Raw genomic sequence first — 18,794 nt, 5'->3', positions numbered from 1 at the left:
ATGCTTGTTGGCAGCGTTTTCATGCTCTCGTCACTTTATCCCTGATTTTTAACACTAGTTTTAGTCTAGTGGGCGTTACGTATTCGGTCGGGGGTGTCCAAAATTGACCTTTCAAAGACTGCAAGCAGTCCAGTGCGAATATTTTTACTACTTTAAAATGTGTCATTGTTGTGTTGTAGGCGACAAAGCAAACGATTGCAATTAGTCTGCTAACATTTCAAGTTTTTCTTGCAACAAATGCAAGTTGTTTCTATTTTATGTCATATTTACAATATTCCATGGGCCAATCAAAAATAAGCAAGCCATGGGCTGGGCTTTGGACACCCCTGCCTTTAGGAGTCATTTTCTGTTGCTCTGCGAAAGGCAGCAGCTAGCATGCACAGTGAAACCTCTATAGTCGAGTCCATGAGGCTGGTTTGGATATTTTTTTCAAGCGGGATATACTCACGCTAGCCCAACTATCATCTCATGGCCGGGACGCTTCCAGTCATACAAGTGTAAAAATAAGTTCAGCTGTTATGGTTAATGCTTTCAACATCGCAGTGAGCGTCATCTTTCCACACAGGCGGCATCCAGCTATGTTGCTAGGTTGACCTCAGAACAAGAAAAGGCTCATAAAACATCATTCATCAATTTTTTTTACATTCTTAATTGTGTAAAAAGAAGTTAACCACTGCAAATGTAAACAAAACAAACAAAAAACGCTATACGTTTGCTAACAATCATCTTACATTTGTGAGAAAGCCTAATAAACAAAATAAGTTGATTTGTTTACCGATTTTCCTACGTTCTTAACTGTCACACAAGTGTAAAAGTGTGTGGGGGGGAGACCTACCCCAAAACAATCTGCCTTCAATAAGTAATGATGCGTATGGTCTTACGTTCGGGGAAGAAGTAAAATAAAATAAGTTGATTGACTGCTGCACCTCATTTTTCTACATTGTTAACCGTCACACGTAAGTTAACCACTGGAAAACAGAACACCCCCCAGAAAACATTCTACCTTCGATAAGTAATAATTTCTAACACCCTCGACTGTCACTCAAGTGTAAAAAAAAGGTGAAGCCGTGGAAACATTAAAAAAAAAACAAAAAAAAAACGGAAAACACTTTCTACCTTTGATAAGTAACAATGCGTATGATCTTAAGTTCATGAAAAATGTCAATGAAACGAAATATTAAGTTTATTGGTTGACCGGTGCGCCTAATTTTGTAACATTCTTAACGGTCACACAAGCGTAAAAAGAAGCGGACCCCTGGAACTAACTAATCCACTTTTGATGGGTAACGATGCCTATGTTATGTTTGGGGAAAAAGGCTAATAAAACAAAATCTACATTTCTTACACGCTTAGCTGTCACACAAAAACGTGAAGAAGTGACCCCCCCCCCCCAAACCTTCTACCTTTGATAAGTAACAGTGCATGTGATTTTACATCGGGAGGAAAAAGTCTACTAAAATAAAATAAGCTGATTTGTTTAGCGATGCACCTTATTTTCTAACATCAACTGTCACACAAGTGTAAAAAGAAGTTCACCAATGGAAAATGTTTAAAAAAAAACAAACAAACGCGGACAAGACGGTAGCTTTGACAAGTCACGATGCATGTGACCTTACGTAAGGCTAATGAAACCCAGTGAGAATTTGATACGTTCACCGATGCGCCTAATTCTCTTACATTAACTGTCACAAGTGTAAAAAGTTAACCGCACATTTTTCGAAAATTAAAACCCCCCAGTGCAAACAGACACTACCTTTGATAAGCAACAATGCTTTTGATCTTACATTGAAAGGCTGACTAAATCAGAATCAGCTGATTCGTTCACGATGCGCCTTTCTTCCATGCTTAACTGTAAAAAATCCACACAGTGATGCTCCAACTGGCAACGCGCTTGACCTCACGTCTTCTCTTCCCTTTTGGAATAAGGAAAAGCCAAAGAAAAAGTAGATTTACTCCTGCGAAGCTCGCTGAACTCGACGTGTTGTGCTCCGGCAGTGTGAATGTCCAAGACTGGTGCGACTTCAGAGGCATAACTTTTTTATTTATGAATTGTATGACGACACGTTGACTTTTAGAGGTTCCACTGTGTTGAAATTGCGTGTTTATTTCCAAATAAGTTTTTTTTTCCTTTATAAGTTAGAATACAAAAAAAAAATCAACTGTCTGGCACATTCAATAAAAAAAGGCATTGACTATGATAAACACTCATTCATTCATACTGTAATGCTAAGGCAATGTATCGTGAAAATGTGCTTGGCTAGAGCGTGGATGTGCTTTTGAAGCTTGGAAATGATGGCACATTTGAAACGGAAGCGTTCTATAATACAGAAAGATGGTAGAATATAAGTCAGCCACATGTTCATATTTATTGTGTTTAGTTTGTCACTTTGGCGGCGCTACTTTCTTAAAATAGCCGCTTCACAAGATTTCCAAGCACTTGTGAAAAAAAAAAAAAAAATCCTCCAAAATGATGTGCTGTCTTCCTCCAAGGCAGATTCTTTATTTTGGGGTCTTCAGTAAGAAAGTTTCCCTCACTTTAGAAAAAAAAAGGCATCATTTTAGCATCCAGGATGATCCCAAGTTGCGGTAAACAACAGGACGAGTTCTGCGCTCCCTTCATCAGTCTGATTCCTGACCACCTTTCTTTACGACTGAGCGTCTCTGCGCGCGACGACCAGCCGGGCCTCGCTGATCATGCGGCGGGCGTGTCCTTCGTCCCGCACCCCGGCCTCCCACGCGCCGCTTTCCGTCAGCGAGGCCACCGCGCTCAGGGAGTCGACGCCCGCCACCGCCAGAGTCGGGGCGTACATGGGGAGGCCGATGGAGACCAGCCAGTCGGAGACGGTGTTGATGTTGCCCGAGGGCGGGGGTCTGCGGCACATCTCGGTCAGACCGCCGGAAGGGATCTAAGGACACAAATGTGATTTATCAGCATTTCAAAAGGAGGAGACACATTTCATCCAAGAGCTGAGTGGAGGCTGCGGGATGTGAGCGTGGGGCGTTCATGTGCACAACAAACATGGAAGCTGCAGCAGTGTCCTTACAGCCATGCGGTGCTGTTTGCGCAATTCTCGGACCCTCAGCTGGTCCATGATGGAGGCCACTTCCTTTACGGGCTGCTGCAGGTCTTCGGAGTAACGCTGCACCAGAGGCTGGGGGATTCCACAGCGGCCATGCTGGGGGGGGGGAGGGAGTGGGGAGATGATTACTCAAGGAGAACACGCTCCCCCTCAAGGGAAGAACAAAAACATGTTGACTTGTTCTCCCAGGCTTGTTATCTGTGTAAATAAAGTTGGTATGTACGTGCCATTATTTCAAACACGGCTTGGTTTGGGTTGGCAGCAGGGATTGGAAAAGAGGATGAGAGAAGAATCCAAAAGTCAAGCACATCACCCAAGATGACCCAAGATGACCCAAGATGACCCAAGATGACCCAAGACTGACTGGTTAGCAGTTTTACTAGCATCTTCTCTTCTATACAAAACCATAACACACATTTATTTTTAAAATACAGGACTCATTTCTGCAAGTATTCTAAATATTTGCAAGGTTGACCGTTCATTTTGAAAAATAATCCTACCCAAAGCTGCAAGCAGCGCTGAGCGGGCCCTCGCACCCCCGCACAACTCAAGGTTCATGCACGCGCATTCCGTTTCCTGTTGCCACTGAGAAGAACTCAGGAAGTGACCTACAGTATGTACAGCTTTAAGGTGTCGTCCTCATGACATGCACCAGCTATGGTGAACATGTGACCTTGTGGAACTGCGTTATTAACGTTTACAGTTTAGTGGTGAATTGTTCTGCTAGTTAATAAATAATACAAATAATAATACAAATAAATACCAGTAAAATAATCGCTTCAGTTCTGGGGCCTTAGGATCTCTCGTCTCTGCTATTTGTAGACGATGTGGTCCTGATGGCCTCATCGGGGCAGTTTGAAGTTTGAGTGTGAAGCTTCTGGGATGAGACGCAATACCTCCAAATCTCAAATCTGAGGCCGGTTCTCAGTCGGAAAAGGGTGAATTGCACCCTCCGCTTTTGGAATGAGGTCCTGGCCCAGGTGGAGGAGTTTAAGTATCTCTGCGTCTTGTTCACAAGTGAGGGAAGGTTGGAGCGTGAGGCCAACAGGCGGGTCGCATTACTGCAGACGCCGCGCCGGACCGTCGTGGTGAAGACAGAGCTGAGCCGGAAAGCAAAGCTCTCAATTTGCCGGTCGATCTACGTTCCCACCCTTGTAGTTCCTTCTAGTTAATTTGAACGTTTCCACTGCCTGGTGCGGGTTCGACTCCCAGAAATCCCACTGTGCACCCACTAGAGCACGTGTGTCAATGCAGGGCCGAGACACTGCAGCTTTTCTTTCCAGTTTCTCCAGCAGGTGATTTCATTGATGAGCTCCACGAGGTGTTGATCATTGAAATCACCTGTTTTTGTGACCAGCTGGTAAGAAAACCCGTAGTGTCTCGGCACTCCGTGGCACGAGTTTGACACCCCTGCACTAGAGCTTCCTCAAGCCCAGTTAAACGGGAGGAGAAGTTTATGCTAAAAATATGTAGATTGAAGTGTTTTGATTGGTTGCTAACCTTGTCCGAGTAAGGCTCCTCAGTGAGATCGATGCCCTCAGCCTCCAGCCGTTGCTCCAGCAAGGTGAGCAGGTCGGGACTCATCTTGGAATGGGACGCCTTCCTCGACACGGCCACCTTGCCCCCCAGGTCCGAGAGCCAAGGGGGCGGCACGGAGGCGCCCGCCTCATCTCCTCCAGGGGACGAGGCCGACGAGGTGATGCAGGGGCTGCTGGGGGTGCTCGGCGTCTTGGCGGGCAGCGGCGGCGGAGTGGCGCCACATCGAGTTACGGGGCTGCTCGGGTGGGAGCGGGTGAGCGAGTGCGTCGGGGAGGGGGCGGGGGACGGCGAGGATGGTAGTGAAAGTGGGGTGTGACCGTTGGCGAGTCTCTCTCTGGACTTTTTAGCAGGGACGGGAGGTGGTACTGGTGGCTTTTTGGCATGAGTCCGCACCACCCTCTCATGACCTGCATTGGACTCAGGGGGACTTGGAGTTGGCACTGGAGGGGAGGGGGCTTGGGTGGTGGGGCAAGGGGGTCGTAGAGGCAACTGCGAGGGCACAGGTGGTCTGTCAAACCTTGGTTTTGGACTCACAGGTGGAGTCCTGTTTCGAATCGGAGAACCCTCATTTCTACAGACCTTAATGGGGCCACTGGTGTCCAAACTGAGCCCTTCTAGACCAGCTTGAACCCCCACATCCGTCTGTTCCCAGTGCAGGTCTCCCAGAGAGTGGGAGCGTTTCCACGATCCAGTTGGCTGGAAGGTTTCATCCAGGTCCTCGCAGCTGCGACTGGCCGGGATGGGCGAATGTCTTTGGGCTTTGCGGAGCCCCAGCAGGTTGAAAGCCTTCAGGGAGGGCTTGCTGAACAAGCTTTTAGGGAACTTTGGGCGCTGGTTCTTGCTGTTCTGCTGCAACGCCTCACTGGAGATAGTCATGGGGAGTGTGGGATAGTCCGGAGACTGGCCCGCGGAAGAGCGACCGGAACGGGATGTCCTTTTGCTCTTACCTGCAAAAATAAAAACACGGTGATTGACTTCCAAGGAGGACTTCATTATTGTATACGGCAACCAGACTAACACCGAACATCACTACAAATATTACACAATATTTGCATCAGTTACAATTACACTCTGATGGCAGTCTGAAGTATGAATGAAAAGTAGAAGTAGAATGAAAAGCTGAAGCAACTTACCGCCTGAAACGGGTGAGAACAGCCAAAGAGGATTTTAATGAGATAGATGGAAAAGCCATGAAATGTCTCAACAGCACCCAAAAAAATGGAACAAATACATATTGTACTCTCGTGTTGGCGACTACATTCTACGTTAGCAGACGTGAAACCAGATGAAAGCATCTTCACATCACATTCCAGGCAAAAACCTTGGGTTTTTTCACGGGTGTTACAGAAAAGAAGCAAGAAGCGTTAAGGTGAGGAATAAACCCCACGAGCAACGAGAATTAAGTCTTGATTACGAGACGAAAATCAAAATATGAACTGTCCAAGAAAGTTCTCAATTTCAGGATTCATTTGTAATTCTATGAGGGACAACAAAATGAAAAGTCCCCAAAAAAGAAAAACTAACATTAGGAGGGAAAATCCGAATTTTACAAGAATAATTTAGTCAATTCACAAAATACTTTCAGAAGTAAATGTAATTCTACAAAGAAAAAATGTGTAATTTTACGACAAGGACATAATATTGTGGCGGAATGATGACTGTAGTTGAATTATGAGAATAAAATCTGTTAAATATTAAAATAAAAATACATTCATATGAAATAAAGTTGCCAAAGATGCCATTTTACAAAAACTGTAAGATTACGAGAAAGAATAAAATCATGTAGGGAGAAAAAACTGGTAAGATTTATAATAACAGTTTAATACGGAGAAAATAGGGAAAAAATTGTAGTTTTACTAAATACAATTTTCATACCAGGGAAATTTACTAGAATTTTTTTTACAAAAACCTATAGTCATATTTGTCGTAAAAAGTCGGAATTTTACGAATTTTACAAGCAAGAAGTGAGTGTATCGTGACTTATTGCGAGTGTGGCAAGACACCCGCTCCCACCCCATACACACTGTGTGTGTATGCTAGCGGCCCCGCCTCCACCCACTGAGACAAAGACACCGCATGACTGACAAAAGGGCTCACTTCGTTCATGCAAACGCACCGAGGTGCTCAAACCAAAAACTCTCTTCCTGCCTGTATTGTAATTTTATTATGATTATATTTGTGAATTCATATTTCACTAAATCAAGCCGCAGGTAGGGAATGTTTACAGGAACCAGAAAAAAAGTTTTAATTTTACAAGAAAAAAAGCTGCAACACTGACAAAAAAATATCTCATTATAGAAATAAGAATGGAGTCGTATAATGCCAATAAATGTGCAATGTTAAATAATGAAATAAAAATAAAGTTATACCAAATAATGATAATAAAACAAAAATAGCTGTAATATTACAAGAAAAAAATAACGTAAGCAGAAAAAAACCCCATCACAAAACATTAAAACATTCAAAAAGTAATGTTTTAACAGGAAAAAAAATTAGGGGAAAAACAAATGTAATTTTGCTAAGTACAATTTAGAAAGAACTAGCGAAATAAGCCACACTATCACGTGAAAATGTCAATGTTTTACGCGTGTGACACAGAAATAAGTCATGTAGATATATATAAACCAGAATGTGGTTCAATTCTGAATGTCAAACATTTAAATACAAATACGCATATCAAATAAAGATGCAATACTGCACGGAAAAATAAATAGTAATACTAGGAGAAAGAACAAGGCAATGCTTGGGGGGGGAAAACTTGTACAATTTACAAAAATAAAGTTGTGATACTGTAGCAAATAGTAGTAATAAGTAATACTGCGAGGAAAAAGTTGGACGTTTTCAAGAAAATCTTCATTGAGTGAGAAGAATGTACTTGTAACCCTGACAGAAAAACTTTCTCTTACGACAAAGAGCAATAAAAGAGCAAACTAAATACCGCTTGTCAATTTAGCAGAATAATTAAGATGAGGTTTGTCGTCAGTATGTCATTCCTAGAAACGGGACAAATAGAGCAGGGCAGTATGGTTCGTTCACAAAGGATGCTCGATGATATGAGCAGAAGAAGAGCAGTGATCACGTGTCATGACTCATTATTGATCAGAGCTTCAGTGTCATTAAAAAGGCGGCGTAGAGCTTGGAATGTTGAAGGAAGTGTTTTTAAAGCTCGGAATGGGACAGACAGAGTGTACGCACGCAGCGCTGTGTGACCCTGCAGAGAAAATGCAGGATGTGAACTAAAAAAAAAAAAGTTAGTTTGTGAAAAGAGCAGCATGAAGAGGGAAAACAAGACAGGCCAAACAGAAAGAACAAGCAGCACCTTCTTTATTGGGTTTTTAGGGGTGGGGTGGGGAGGTTTTCTTTTAATTCCACAATTTAAATCTCTAGAATGGCAGAATAACCATGACTGACGGGCGCACACACGCACACATCAAGAGAAAGCCAGTATTTCCACTGGAAAGCAACAATCAGAGGGGACAGAGCTGTGATTTATGGGTATAGCAGAGGCTGTTAGATCTTTTGGCTGTTTTTTATGGAGATGTTAGAAATGTGGAAGAAATAATCACGTACGCAAGGAGCTGGAGCACTATTAAAAATAAAAGTGGTGTAAATAAATCTCTATTTGAAAAACATTTCCTTTGAGGCACATGATGCAAGACGGTTGCTGTGACTCGTACATTTATGAAAGCTTATTCAAACTAGCAGAAATACTCGTAATCGTCCCCCTTGTGCGCCCTCATCAGTGTGGAATCCACAGGCGGGACAGCTGGGAATCCTTCATTTGGCAGCGAGTTTGTTCTCGTGAGAACACGCGTGCGCACGGGGGGAGGTCTCCCCCTTTGGCCATAGGCTCCCAGCATTGTGGGGTAGACCAGGCTTAGTGGTCTGGGGCTTGGCTCCTTCACTGCTACATGTGGACTTGGGTGCTGATGATACTGAAGGCCTACAAGGACGGAAAGAGTGATGAAGGAAGGATAGGAGAAGCATGTCATGAGGAGAGCAGGATAAGGTTGAGGGTCTAAAACAAGGACGCTACATGGATAGGACTGTCGACTTGGCTGCAAATGAATGGAACAGAGTTCGTCACGCCATGGAGCTGAAAGTCCGCCATGATGGTAAGCAAGAGAGGTGGGCGGGGCTATGCAGTGTACAATGTATTCACTAGCTGAGCTGAATATAAAATAAAGTTAGACGCTGTGTGTACGCTTTGATTGAATGAATGAATGAATGTTATTCACTGAACACAATGAATATACTGTCTATGCTAATGTGTACAAATCCATCATACTGCAGAAATATGACCTACATGTGGATGTCAATACAAGTATTAGTGCTGCATTGGAAAAAATATATCTGAGATTACAGATTAGTTGTACATTTATGACTTTATTCTTGTAAATTTACAAAAATAAATTTATGACTTTATTCTCATAAATGACTTTCTCATAAATTTACGACTTTTTCTGATAAATGTGTGACTTTTTCTCGTGAATTTACATCTTTTTTCTCCTAAATTTACGACTTTATTCTCGTAAATGACTTTTTCTCAGAAATTTACGAGAATTAAGTTGTACATTTTCTCGTAACATTACGACTTTTTTCTCAGAAATTTACAAAAAAAAAAGTACACTTCCAACTTTATTTTCGGAAATTTACACATTTTTTCTCCACCATCATGGCGGCCCAACCCGTGCAGGGCAGACTACGGAAGTGGACAGTCCTATTGTAGTCATTTCTAGTGTCCTTGGTCTAAAAAGCAAGATGGTGTTCCAGACGGGCGCAGTTAGAATGCAGAAGCACGGAGAGGTGCAGCAGCCGTGTCACAAGGGATGCTAGACCCACTGTAGTCCCACTGGGACTACAACTCCCAGTGGTCAAGTCTGAGTAAAGCCATCATTACCGTTCTCCAGGTTCTCGTTGCTCTCATAGCAACCGGAGTCCCGCGGGGAGTCTCCGACCAGACCCTGACCCTCGGACAGCAGTTTCTCCTGGGAGCCCGACAGGCCGCCGCCGCGTTCTGGATCGCTGCTGCCTGGAGACGCACAAAAAAACAACAACAAAACAAAAGTCAGCCGTTTTCGTCTCTCAGAAAAATAGACAAACACATGAAAACCACTAATGCATCAAAGTAGACAGTCACAATGTACCCCACTGCCCTGGGTTCCCCGGTACAGGCCTATCATCTTACATTAGCCATAATGTCAATTACCTCAAAATTGGGGATTTTTTAAAAAATGATTTTTTAAAGGACTTTTCAGGTTCTGCTGTTTGAGGCACCATGACACCGTTTACCCCAACCAAATAAAAAAAGAAATCATCAAACAGGAAGTAGCCTGCAAAATAAACTGAAAATATTGGCTGTTTTTGTTGTTTGAGTCACAATGACAGTTTCCCCTACCCCAGAGTCAAAAATGGTATGATCCAGTGATCTTATGTCATCCTCCATGAACCAGGAAGTAGCCTGCCACCGAAGAAACAGAGAAACTAAAGTACAGGACTCCACGTTTTTTATTAGAGGAATTTAATGTTTTTTATGCTATTTGAGTCACAATGACAGTTTCCCCACCACAGAATCAAAAATGGTACGATCCAGTCATCCGCCACGAGCCAGGAAGTACCGGTAGTCTGCTAGCTAGCAAACAAAGACAAACTAAAATATGCCGCAACACAATTATTATTATTTTTACTTTTGTTAGAGGAATTTTATGTTTTTTTTTAACCATTTGATTCACAATGACACCTTTTCCCTGCCCCGGAATAAAACAAACAAAAAAAATGGTAAAAACTTTTATTTATACTTTTGTGATAGGAATTATGTTTATGTTTTTTTACACTTCACAGTCTTTACACTGTTTCCCCACCCAAGAATAAATAAAATGGACAATCTGGTCTGATGTAGTCCTCCATGAAGCAGGAAGTAGCATGCTAAATAACAAATTATTGTATAAACATCCATCCATCTTCTGTGCCACCTATCCTAATTAGGGTCGCGGGGGTATGCTGGAGCCTATCCCAGCTGACTGCAGGCGAGAGGCGGGGTACACCCTGGACTGGTCCCCAGCTAACGCAGGAATGTACTATAAACAAAGAAATCGAATAAAACTGATGGTTTCATGCATATAAAATGGACAACAGGACCTCCAAGGCTGATTTGTTATCATTTTGTAAGTGTTCCCTTATTGTAAACACAAAAGCAATGTCGGGGTGTACTTTGCGGGCTACTTACTGTCGTATTCCTGCAGCAGCTCTACAGCCGTGAGCAGCACAGCTCTGTGTTGAGGGTCTCTGATGTTCAGCTCGTCCAGGTCCTCCTCCTCCAGCAGCTTGAAGGTGTCAAGGTCCTCGTAGCCGTTGAACAGGAATGTGGGCATGTGTTCCTGCACAACATCAGCACACTTTGTAGCGCTTGTGAGAACAAGACAGCGTGGAGACGAGAGGAAAGTGACTGACTCATTCCTACCCAACAAATGTAAATATTATTTTTATTCCATCCAGCAATGTTGATGAAGCTCACTTCAAAAGCGTACGCTGCTGACGAGCACACACAGCAAGTTATGTCAAGGCAGCTGTGCAAATGCACGAGCAGCACGAGATGGGAGCTCGTTGGGAACAAAAAGGCCATCAACACAACGTGCAGACACACTAAAGCTCTTTACACAAGCCGCTTTGATACGAGAGAGGACGCCCACTGAGAAAAATGTTTCAAATGTAGAAGGACGCCCGCCCTTGAAGCAAACCCTGCCAGCAATGTCGAATACGGTCAGTGTGACACCAGCAACACACACTCTCGTCTTTCTGCCGGTTGGTGAGCGACTAAACAAAAGAGCCTCACTTTTTAGACATGTTTGGCCAGCCCAAACTTTAGACATGGTGAAAATCCAAACATGTTCTTAATAAAAGACTAAGATTTTCACTTGTATTGTCATAATTAGACCCTAAAGCAACAGCTTCAGAAACATTTGATGTTTGGGAATAAGGAGACTAGCATCCGGGTCATTGCCATGGCGACCATGGATCGCTTGCGCTTGTCGAGCCTTTACCCCAGAGGTTGCACAAATCTGAATTTGACCCCAAACAAATGCTAATAAAGTTGCACAAAACTATGCCGTCGTTTCCCCACACATTAATTTACTTGTGGGGGCCCGCCACAAATACATTTGGCGCTACTTGTTTGCCCCAGACACGTTATAATGCACCTGGTGTGCCAGAGAAGAAGACGACGCATCGAGAGGGGTCTGTGTTGCCAACTTGGTCACCATATTTAGCGAGTAATCACCCCTCTAGGGCCTCTTAAAAGCAAATCAAGTGATGAGACTTTTGGAGAGTCTGACATGAACGCACTTATCGCTCTTCTCAGCGAGCAGCGGGTACTGGCGTGGGCCTCACCTCCATCCAAAAGCACTCACAGGTGGCTTCCGTTGCTTGTAAAATTAATTTGTAGTCCTAAACATGTCTGTTTCCTCCCCCCATGCAGTAAGCATCAAGCGCTAATGCTTAAATATGATGCTGCTCATTTCAGGGGCGTTTCAGATCCCAGTGGGGCACTTTAGTCATTTCTTTTCATAAAATACTTCATAAATGTCAAGGCTGTGTACAGCGTAAATCTGCATTCTTCTCCTCCTGGCCAAAACGATGCCATTTCCGTACTAATTTGAAGTGTGTAAATTAGCTAAATAACGTCCAAAACGTTGTCTCACTTGCAATCACACGCGGCGCTTGTTGAAAGGAGTGTTTCCACTGACGAGTAAGGGGCTAAAGAAACAACATAGCACGTTGACAGGATGCTTGTTAGCATGAGCTAGCTTCCACAGGATGGAAGGTTTCGGACATGTGGTTATGACCAAAGTGGGCACCCTGTCATTGCCGTTCCTAAATTTAGCTCAGCTTGTCTGTAATTTCTTCCATTTCATCTTCTTTTAGGATTTGTTCCTGTGACTGCACGACTACGCCATGTCAAATATTTGTCAAGACTATTTGTCCTTCACGGTGCGCTGCGGTGGAAGGTCTGGCACGCCGGGCATCCCACCTTGAGGTTGATGCGTTCCAGCAGCTCCTCCACGGACGTCGGCTTGGGTGGTCTGCCCTTCCTCCGCCTCCTCACCGGCCGCTTGGGCTTCTCCTCTTCCTCGCTCAGCACATCCACGTAGATGAACTTGAAGGTGCCCACCTTGTTGTTGAGCAGGCCCATCCAGGTGCCCATGGGCGGCTTGCTGATGATGTCGATCACGTCGCCCCGCTGGAAAGTGAGCCACACAAGGAGGTCATCCCCTTTATAGCCATAACTAGCGAGGGCTGGTCGTTTATCGGCTGATTACAAATGAGACATCGGATCAAATATCGACAAGAAATAACAAAACAGAAACAATGCACCGTCCTAATTCAAAAATAAATACTATATTTTATTTAAATGAATTTAATTTTCATGGTAATCAATGAAATTGTAATGAATTAAACGTAATTGTATTCATTAATTGTATTGATATATTTGATTTATTTGATTAATGAAGCTGAAAAGTTAGTAACATCTAATTTTGTCTTTAAACGCATGTAACTTTTTTAAGGCTTTCTTTCTACAGCATAAAAATATAATAAAAATATGAAAACGGCCAAATGCATCCTTCAGTCTTTCACCACGCAGCCGTCGGTTGGATTCTCAAACTGTGGTGCAAACACCACTGGTGCAAGGCGGGAGCTGTAGCGGTGGTATCCAAGAAGCAACGAAAACCCAATGATTTTAGGAATATACAGTATTTATGAAATATCTCCCAAATAATCATAAAAAACAGCGTATTCACCAAAGGTAGCAAAAGCGGTGCTACTTGCAAAGCTAGATATTTTGAAGGATGCACGTGGTGTAAAAAGGATCAGGCTACGGCACATAAAAGTTGCTCAGCCAAACAATCGTCAACTACAGTTGCTCTCACCTTCAGTTTGAGGGAGTCTGTGTCGTAAGGGCTCGGCGTGAAGTCCGTGTGGACTCGTGCGCGGCCGCAGAACGGACCCCTGTAAGGCGGTTCCTCGTCATCGCCGTCCTCCGACTTGACACTTTCTCTGTTGCTGGCGGACGAGTCGGTGGTGCTCACGGTTTGGCCGCCTGGACACAAATGAAAAATATCACGTGTGAGCTTGTGTGTCGCGTCTGGGAGTTCACTGCAGTACGTGGGAGCAACCAGAAGAGGGTGCAATTAACTCTGCAACTCTGCACTAACGGATTTCAAATTTCAGAGCACCTTTAAGCCATAAAAACAGCCAAAAGGTGGCAGAAGTGCATTTGATAAGCGCTCGGCAGGGTCTCTTCCATGGAAGAATCACACCTGACAGCCAGGAGGAAGTGAGAGAGCGTGGAGGAAGATTACACATTGTAGGGAAATGTTAACGCATGCACACACATAGTTCAGTTCCAAATGTGAAAATTATTTGTAAATAAGTTGTTTTGATGTAAAACAACCCTTTTTGTGTCGTTTATGTTGGTATAGTTGTTTAGATGTTTGAGCTGTCACAAAAGCAAAAAATATTTGTGTCAAAGTGAGAGTTCTGCTTGAAATGCATCTTTTCACAAAAAGCTGGTTTTCTCCCTTTTTTTAGTTGGGAACTTACCTGCTGGTATGTTCTACTGCTGATTACGAAAGAACGGAAAAAGGTAGAAACAAACTTTTTTTTCCTGATGAAACACGGGAGTCTACTCTTTCTTTTGGTAGGTTCCATGTTTATATAACCATAGAACACAATATTCTGTGTGCCTTGAAAGATCAGTCAAAATGGTCTAAAATGGCCGGTGCAGAAGGGGTTGTCTTTTGAAAAATGGCTGGGATTGAATGAGTTCATTCAGGCCCAGCTAGTTAGCCGCCTAAACAGGCTGCAGGATGAATGCAAATGGTTTACAAATGGTCATTTTGAACCATGAAATCTTTGTAACTTTATGGAAAATATTTCCGCACAAGCACATTGAAAGCAAAGCCAAGGTGGGTGAAGGTTTAGCGCAGCAATATTCTGTACTTCCCTACTAGTACTGGTGCGATTCCAGAACAACAATCATTTTACTGTGTTACAGTTGACTTGTGCATTTAAATGCAAAGAATTTGATCTCTGGGGCTCCTGCTCTGCTGCTTTACTCTTCTGGCTTCCCATTTTGCTGTAAGGAGAATTGCTAGACACTCATTTTCTCTTCATTTTGGAAAAACACTCTTTCTGCCATCTAGAATTTTTCTGAAATATCATATTTTGTTACAGTTGGCTTGTGCATTTGTGACAAGGTCTACCTCACATTATTATTTCTGTATTAAAATCTGATGCAGGCCACATAAAAACAAGAAAGCTCATTATTCGAGAAGATGTGAGCGAGTGTAAGTCCTGGGAACAACAGATGGGTGTCCCAAGGACCTCCTCTGGAATGAGTTGTGCCAGAATTGTTCTAATCATGGCCGTATGTTTTCCGGTGTGCCTGCATGCCTTGTCTGCACGCTACTAATAACCGTACGCCGGCCAGTTCCAGCTTGGAAAGATGGCGGCCATTTGATGACAGATGTGACAGCTTGAAGTAATAACATGTTGTAATAATTGGACAAAACGGCGTGAGAGGTACGGGACAGGCAAGCTCCGTCTCGTGGTTAGAAATAGCGTTGGGAGGTACATCATGGCAAACCTTTGTGGAAAAATACAAATTTAAACTCACTCATTGAGCTTTGGCCGCTCAGCGAACTGCGAAGACTTTCCACTGAACCGCCAGCCTTGAGTTTGGGCTTCTCCAGGGAGTCACTGTCAGGCTGGGGGGACTGTGGAGAACCAGGTGTTCCGTCTGGACTGGACTGGAAGGCAGAAGGAATGACAGCAGCCATTGATTCAAATGTTAAATACTTTGATTGCTTCTTTATAGACGTATATGTATGTGTGTGTGTGTGTGTGTGTATATATATATATACACACACTGTTATACACATAATACCAATACACAGAACAATACAATACTGATATCATTACTCATTATGATATCATCACATATCAACATACCCATCATGTATTTTGACTTATAATTATTTGAGTGATATATAATTATGTTGGTTTATTAATGTAATAATATATTAAACAAATTTAATATTCCCTTTATAAAGCTAGAATTGTGGTTTATGTCCTTAATGTGTGATTGTTTATGAAATCCAATTGAAAAATAGATAAAATAAAATTTTAAAATATATAAAATAAAACCAAAATATATATAATGTAAAATAATTTATATATAATAAAATAAAAAAATGTATAAAATACATTAAAAAAAATAATTTAAATAGTACTAAAAAACAAAAACCATCATTTGAAAAGTTGAGACGGGCCCCCAACAAAATAAATAAAAATAACACATTCTGGACCCAATTGATGGCAGATTTTGTGCCTGTTTTTTTATTTAAAATTAAAAATACATAAAAATGTTCATACTTTATACTTTGATTGTATCGTTAAACGTTTGAAAAGTAACATGCTTATCATATCTGAATTAAAAAATATCTTCTACCGTAAACTGGGTGTTATGTTTCAGTTCTCCACTAGAGGGCACTGTGGCCTATGCAACCGCCAGGGTTTGGCCACTGTGATCGCATTTGATTGGTCTTTATCATCATCATCTTTTATTTTTCTTCTAAGCAAAGGATGCATGACGCACGCCTGGAAATGTGGGTCACAGCGTGGAGCCCACCATGCCACCATGACGGACAGATGCTGTACCGCTTGGCAATGAAACGTCATTTCTGCAGGGCTGGACGGAGCCCACTGGTGGAGTGGATTGCAGTGCCCAGTAAAATTAGGCCAGAGCGGATAACACACAAACATTAGACATTCCCAACACTCGTCCTTGAGAGCCAGCCGGAGGGAGACTTGCGTCACTCAACATGACGTGCGCGTGCACACACAAGATACTGGATGCAGAATGACTATGCTGTGTCTGTTCTGTAACTAGCACAAATACTTCCACCCACCCGCTCACACACTGAGCCTGTGGCCTAACACTGAACAATAACCTCGACATGTTTGAGGAGAAAGGGAAATTTGATTTCTTTATAACGGCCCTCTGTTTTGGAGATTAAAACCTGCAATGACATACAGCGGACGGTCGCAACTTAAAAGTGTGACATTTCAGAATCGAAAGAAAAAGGAAAACAATGCATAGCATAAGCGTGCTCATGTTACAATGAAAGTTACTCACATCAATTATTTTTGCACTTAAATGCCAAATTATGCTAAAATGTCATTTGACACATTACTTGAACGGTATTTAAAAGTCGCACGATGGCAAAATGCATTCCCTTATCTGCTCATATCGGCTCAACTGCAAGGAAAACCAGGTTTCATAACACGATGGAAGGAACACAGAGACTAAGGGAACGCTGCTCAGTAATGCACAGTTAAAACATCAGAGGCAGCCGATAAGACTCCACACTTTAATGAATCCGAGCGACTCCATGGGTGCTGCTGTTTTGGTTAGCAATTGAGTTGACTTTGTTTGCGTGTGGAAAAATTAGTTTCTCAGGAACTGAGGCAGACACCATGGAGGAAATATGGTGATTCGGTTCTTTCTTTGCAAGCCCAGCAGCCTGAGGAGCCACTTTATGCGGTTGTGCAGGGGTGTCAACGTTTTCATTGAGGGCCTCATCGCAGTTACGGCTGTCCTTAGGGGGCCACTTGTAACTGTCAGTATCTATGAATATAAATATGAATATTGCCCATGCAATTGATTATGTTTTACTAACAAATAGACGGGTAACGTTAAGTGAAGTGAGAATGTCAAGGTGACATGCAGACATTCAACTATTTATTTTTGACAACAAAAATGCTTGGAATATCTCGCTGCACGGTCAGATACTATTAAAGAACTACACGCAGTACAATGTTTCTGCCAAAATGAAAGATCAAATACATTTAGAAGGAAAAAAGTGAAGTGCATTATTGACGCACATTTTCCCCAAGCTTTCCAGGGCCACATAAAATGACCTGCCCCCCCGGGCCTTGAGTTTGACACACGTGGTACTGCATGCATTTTCCAAAGCAGCACAGGTAAAGACGAGCGTGTGTGAGCGTCTAACCTGCTCGGACAAAGAGCTGCTGTACTTCTTGGACATGCGCTTCCTCATGGTCTCCTTCACGGACTTGACCTTCTTGCCCAGTGAGATCCGAGAGGTCGTGGGGGACTTGACCACCTCTCTGTATATGGCCTCCTGCTCTTTATTCTGTGGGATGGGGAAGTACAGAACGTTGAAGGAAAAACAAAAAGAGGTTTCTAGCTGCTGTCCAGACACTTACATGGGCCTCTGTGTTGAGCACATGCAGGGAACGGTTGGACAGGTCGAAGCCACCAAAGCTGCATGTTCTCTGCAAAGGAGGTGGAAGCAGAACACAATCAGCCACACTTAAAGCGGTTCCGGAGCCACACCCGATGAGGGGTCAACGCACAGTGATTCATGCATGACACGGATAGTGGTTTGTTCACATGAGGGGGACATGATGTCAGGCTGTGGGCAAGCCAAGGAAGGACGTGATGGAACACTTTGTGCTTTTTCTCTTGAAATTCCAACACTGGAGGCAAATGAGCTGTTTTATGTGAAAAAAGTTGGTGTCTTCAGGGGGGGGGGAAAAAATCTCTTCATGTGGCCAAAGTCACAAAGTGCAAAGGACTGAATTTACAGTACGTTTAGGGCGCCTCCAGCTGGTGGGGCCTGGATACATGCAGAACGGGGCTTTTGTGGACACACACACACACAGCCAACCATATGTTAGCATTAGCAGAAACATGGTCAGTGTTTCTGTTGAGAAGAGATTACCGTTGACAAAAAGAGGGGCAGACATAAACGGGGAACTATGACATGAGAGGACAAAGGGAACTCATCTATTTTTATGGCTTCACAAACGCAGACATATCTGATAAAAGTTGATGGAGGGCGGCGTCCCTGTGTGGCGCAAGGCCCAGCATGAAGAGCCCTTAAAAGTGATACATTTAGCATTGGTGGCTACACGAGACCAGTCCACAGCTGCGCGCCACATTGCAGCTTCCCAGCAAGGAGAGCTTGCAGCAACAAACACGTTTGAAGCGGTGTCCAAGAATAATGTGATGGCCATGTTTTCAATGGAATGGACATGCACCCAGAAAAGAATAAAGCCTTTCGAAGATAATTACAAGGAAGGAAAACCATC

The 18,794-nt window shown here is 43.2% G+C and overlaps 1 protein-coding gene and 1 long non-coding RNA gene across 16 annotated transcripts in view; one reads left to right on the top strand and one right to left on the bottom strand.

The window, feature by feature from the left end:
* Positions 1 to 13,666, top strand: part of LOC129172199 (uncharacterized) — a 30,615-nt gene extending 16,949 nt beyond the window's left edge. For both annotated transcript variants that reach the window (XR_008566947.1, XR_008566946.1), the window contains 3 exons: positions 10,605 to 10,783; positions 10,865 to 11,378; positions 12,540 to 13,666. This is a non-coding gene — a long non-coding RNA (uncharacterized LOC129172199). The remainder of the gene's footprint in view (positions 1 to 10,604; positions 10,784 to 10,864; positions 11,379 to 12,539) is intronic.
* Positions 407 to 18,794, bottom strand: part of sash1a (SAM and SH3 domain containing 1a) — a 216,139-nt gene continuing 197,751 nt past the window's right edge. For all 14 annotated transcript variants that reach the window (XM_054761701.1, XM_054761705.1, XM_054761702.1 and 11 more), the window contains 10 exons: positions 17,907 to 17,975; positions 17,690 to 17,833; positions 15,292 to 15,424; positions 13,544 to 13,713; positions 12,646 to 12,855; positions 10,846 to 10,996; positions 9,520 to 9,651; positions 4,581 to 5,566; positions 3,045 to 3,176; positions 407 to 2,906 (listed from right to left, as the gene is read on the bottom strand). In XM_054761701.1, the coding sequence (XP_054617676.1) occupies positions 2,646 to 2,906; positions 3,045 to 3,176; positions 4,581 to 5,566; positions 9,520 to 9,651; positions 10,846 to 10,996; positions 12,646 to 12,855; positions 13,544 to 13,713; positions 15,292 to 15,424; positions 17,690 to 17,833; positions 17,907 to 17,975 (2,388 nt within the window). In that variant the 3' untranslated portion in view covers positions 407 to 2,645. The remainder of the gene's footprint in view (positions 2,907 to 3,044; positions 3,177 to 4,580; positions 5,567 to 9,519; positions 9,652 to 10,845; positions 10,997 to 12,645; positions 12,856 to 13,543; positions 13,714 to 15,291; positions 15,425 to 17,689; positions 17,834 to 17,906; positions 17,976 to 18,794) is intronic.

Source organism: Dunckerocampus dactyliophorus, chromosome 19 (assembly GCF_027744805.1).
Source record: "Dunckerocampus dactyliophorus isolate RoL2022-P2 chromosome 19, RoL_Ddac_1.1, whole genome shotgun sequence".
Taxonomy (NCBI): domain Eukaryota; kingdom Metazoa; phylum Chordata; class Actinopteri; order Syngnathiformes; family Syngnathidae; genus Dunckerocampus; species Dunckerocampus dactyliophorus.
This window is presented reverse-complemented; position numbering and strand designations above follow the sequence as displayed.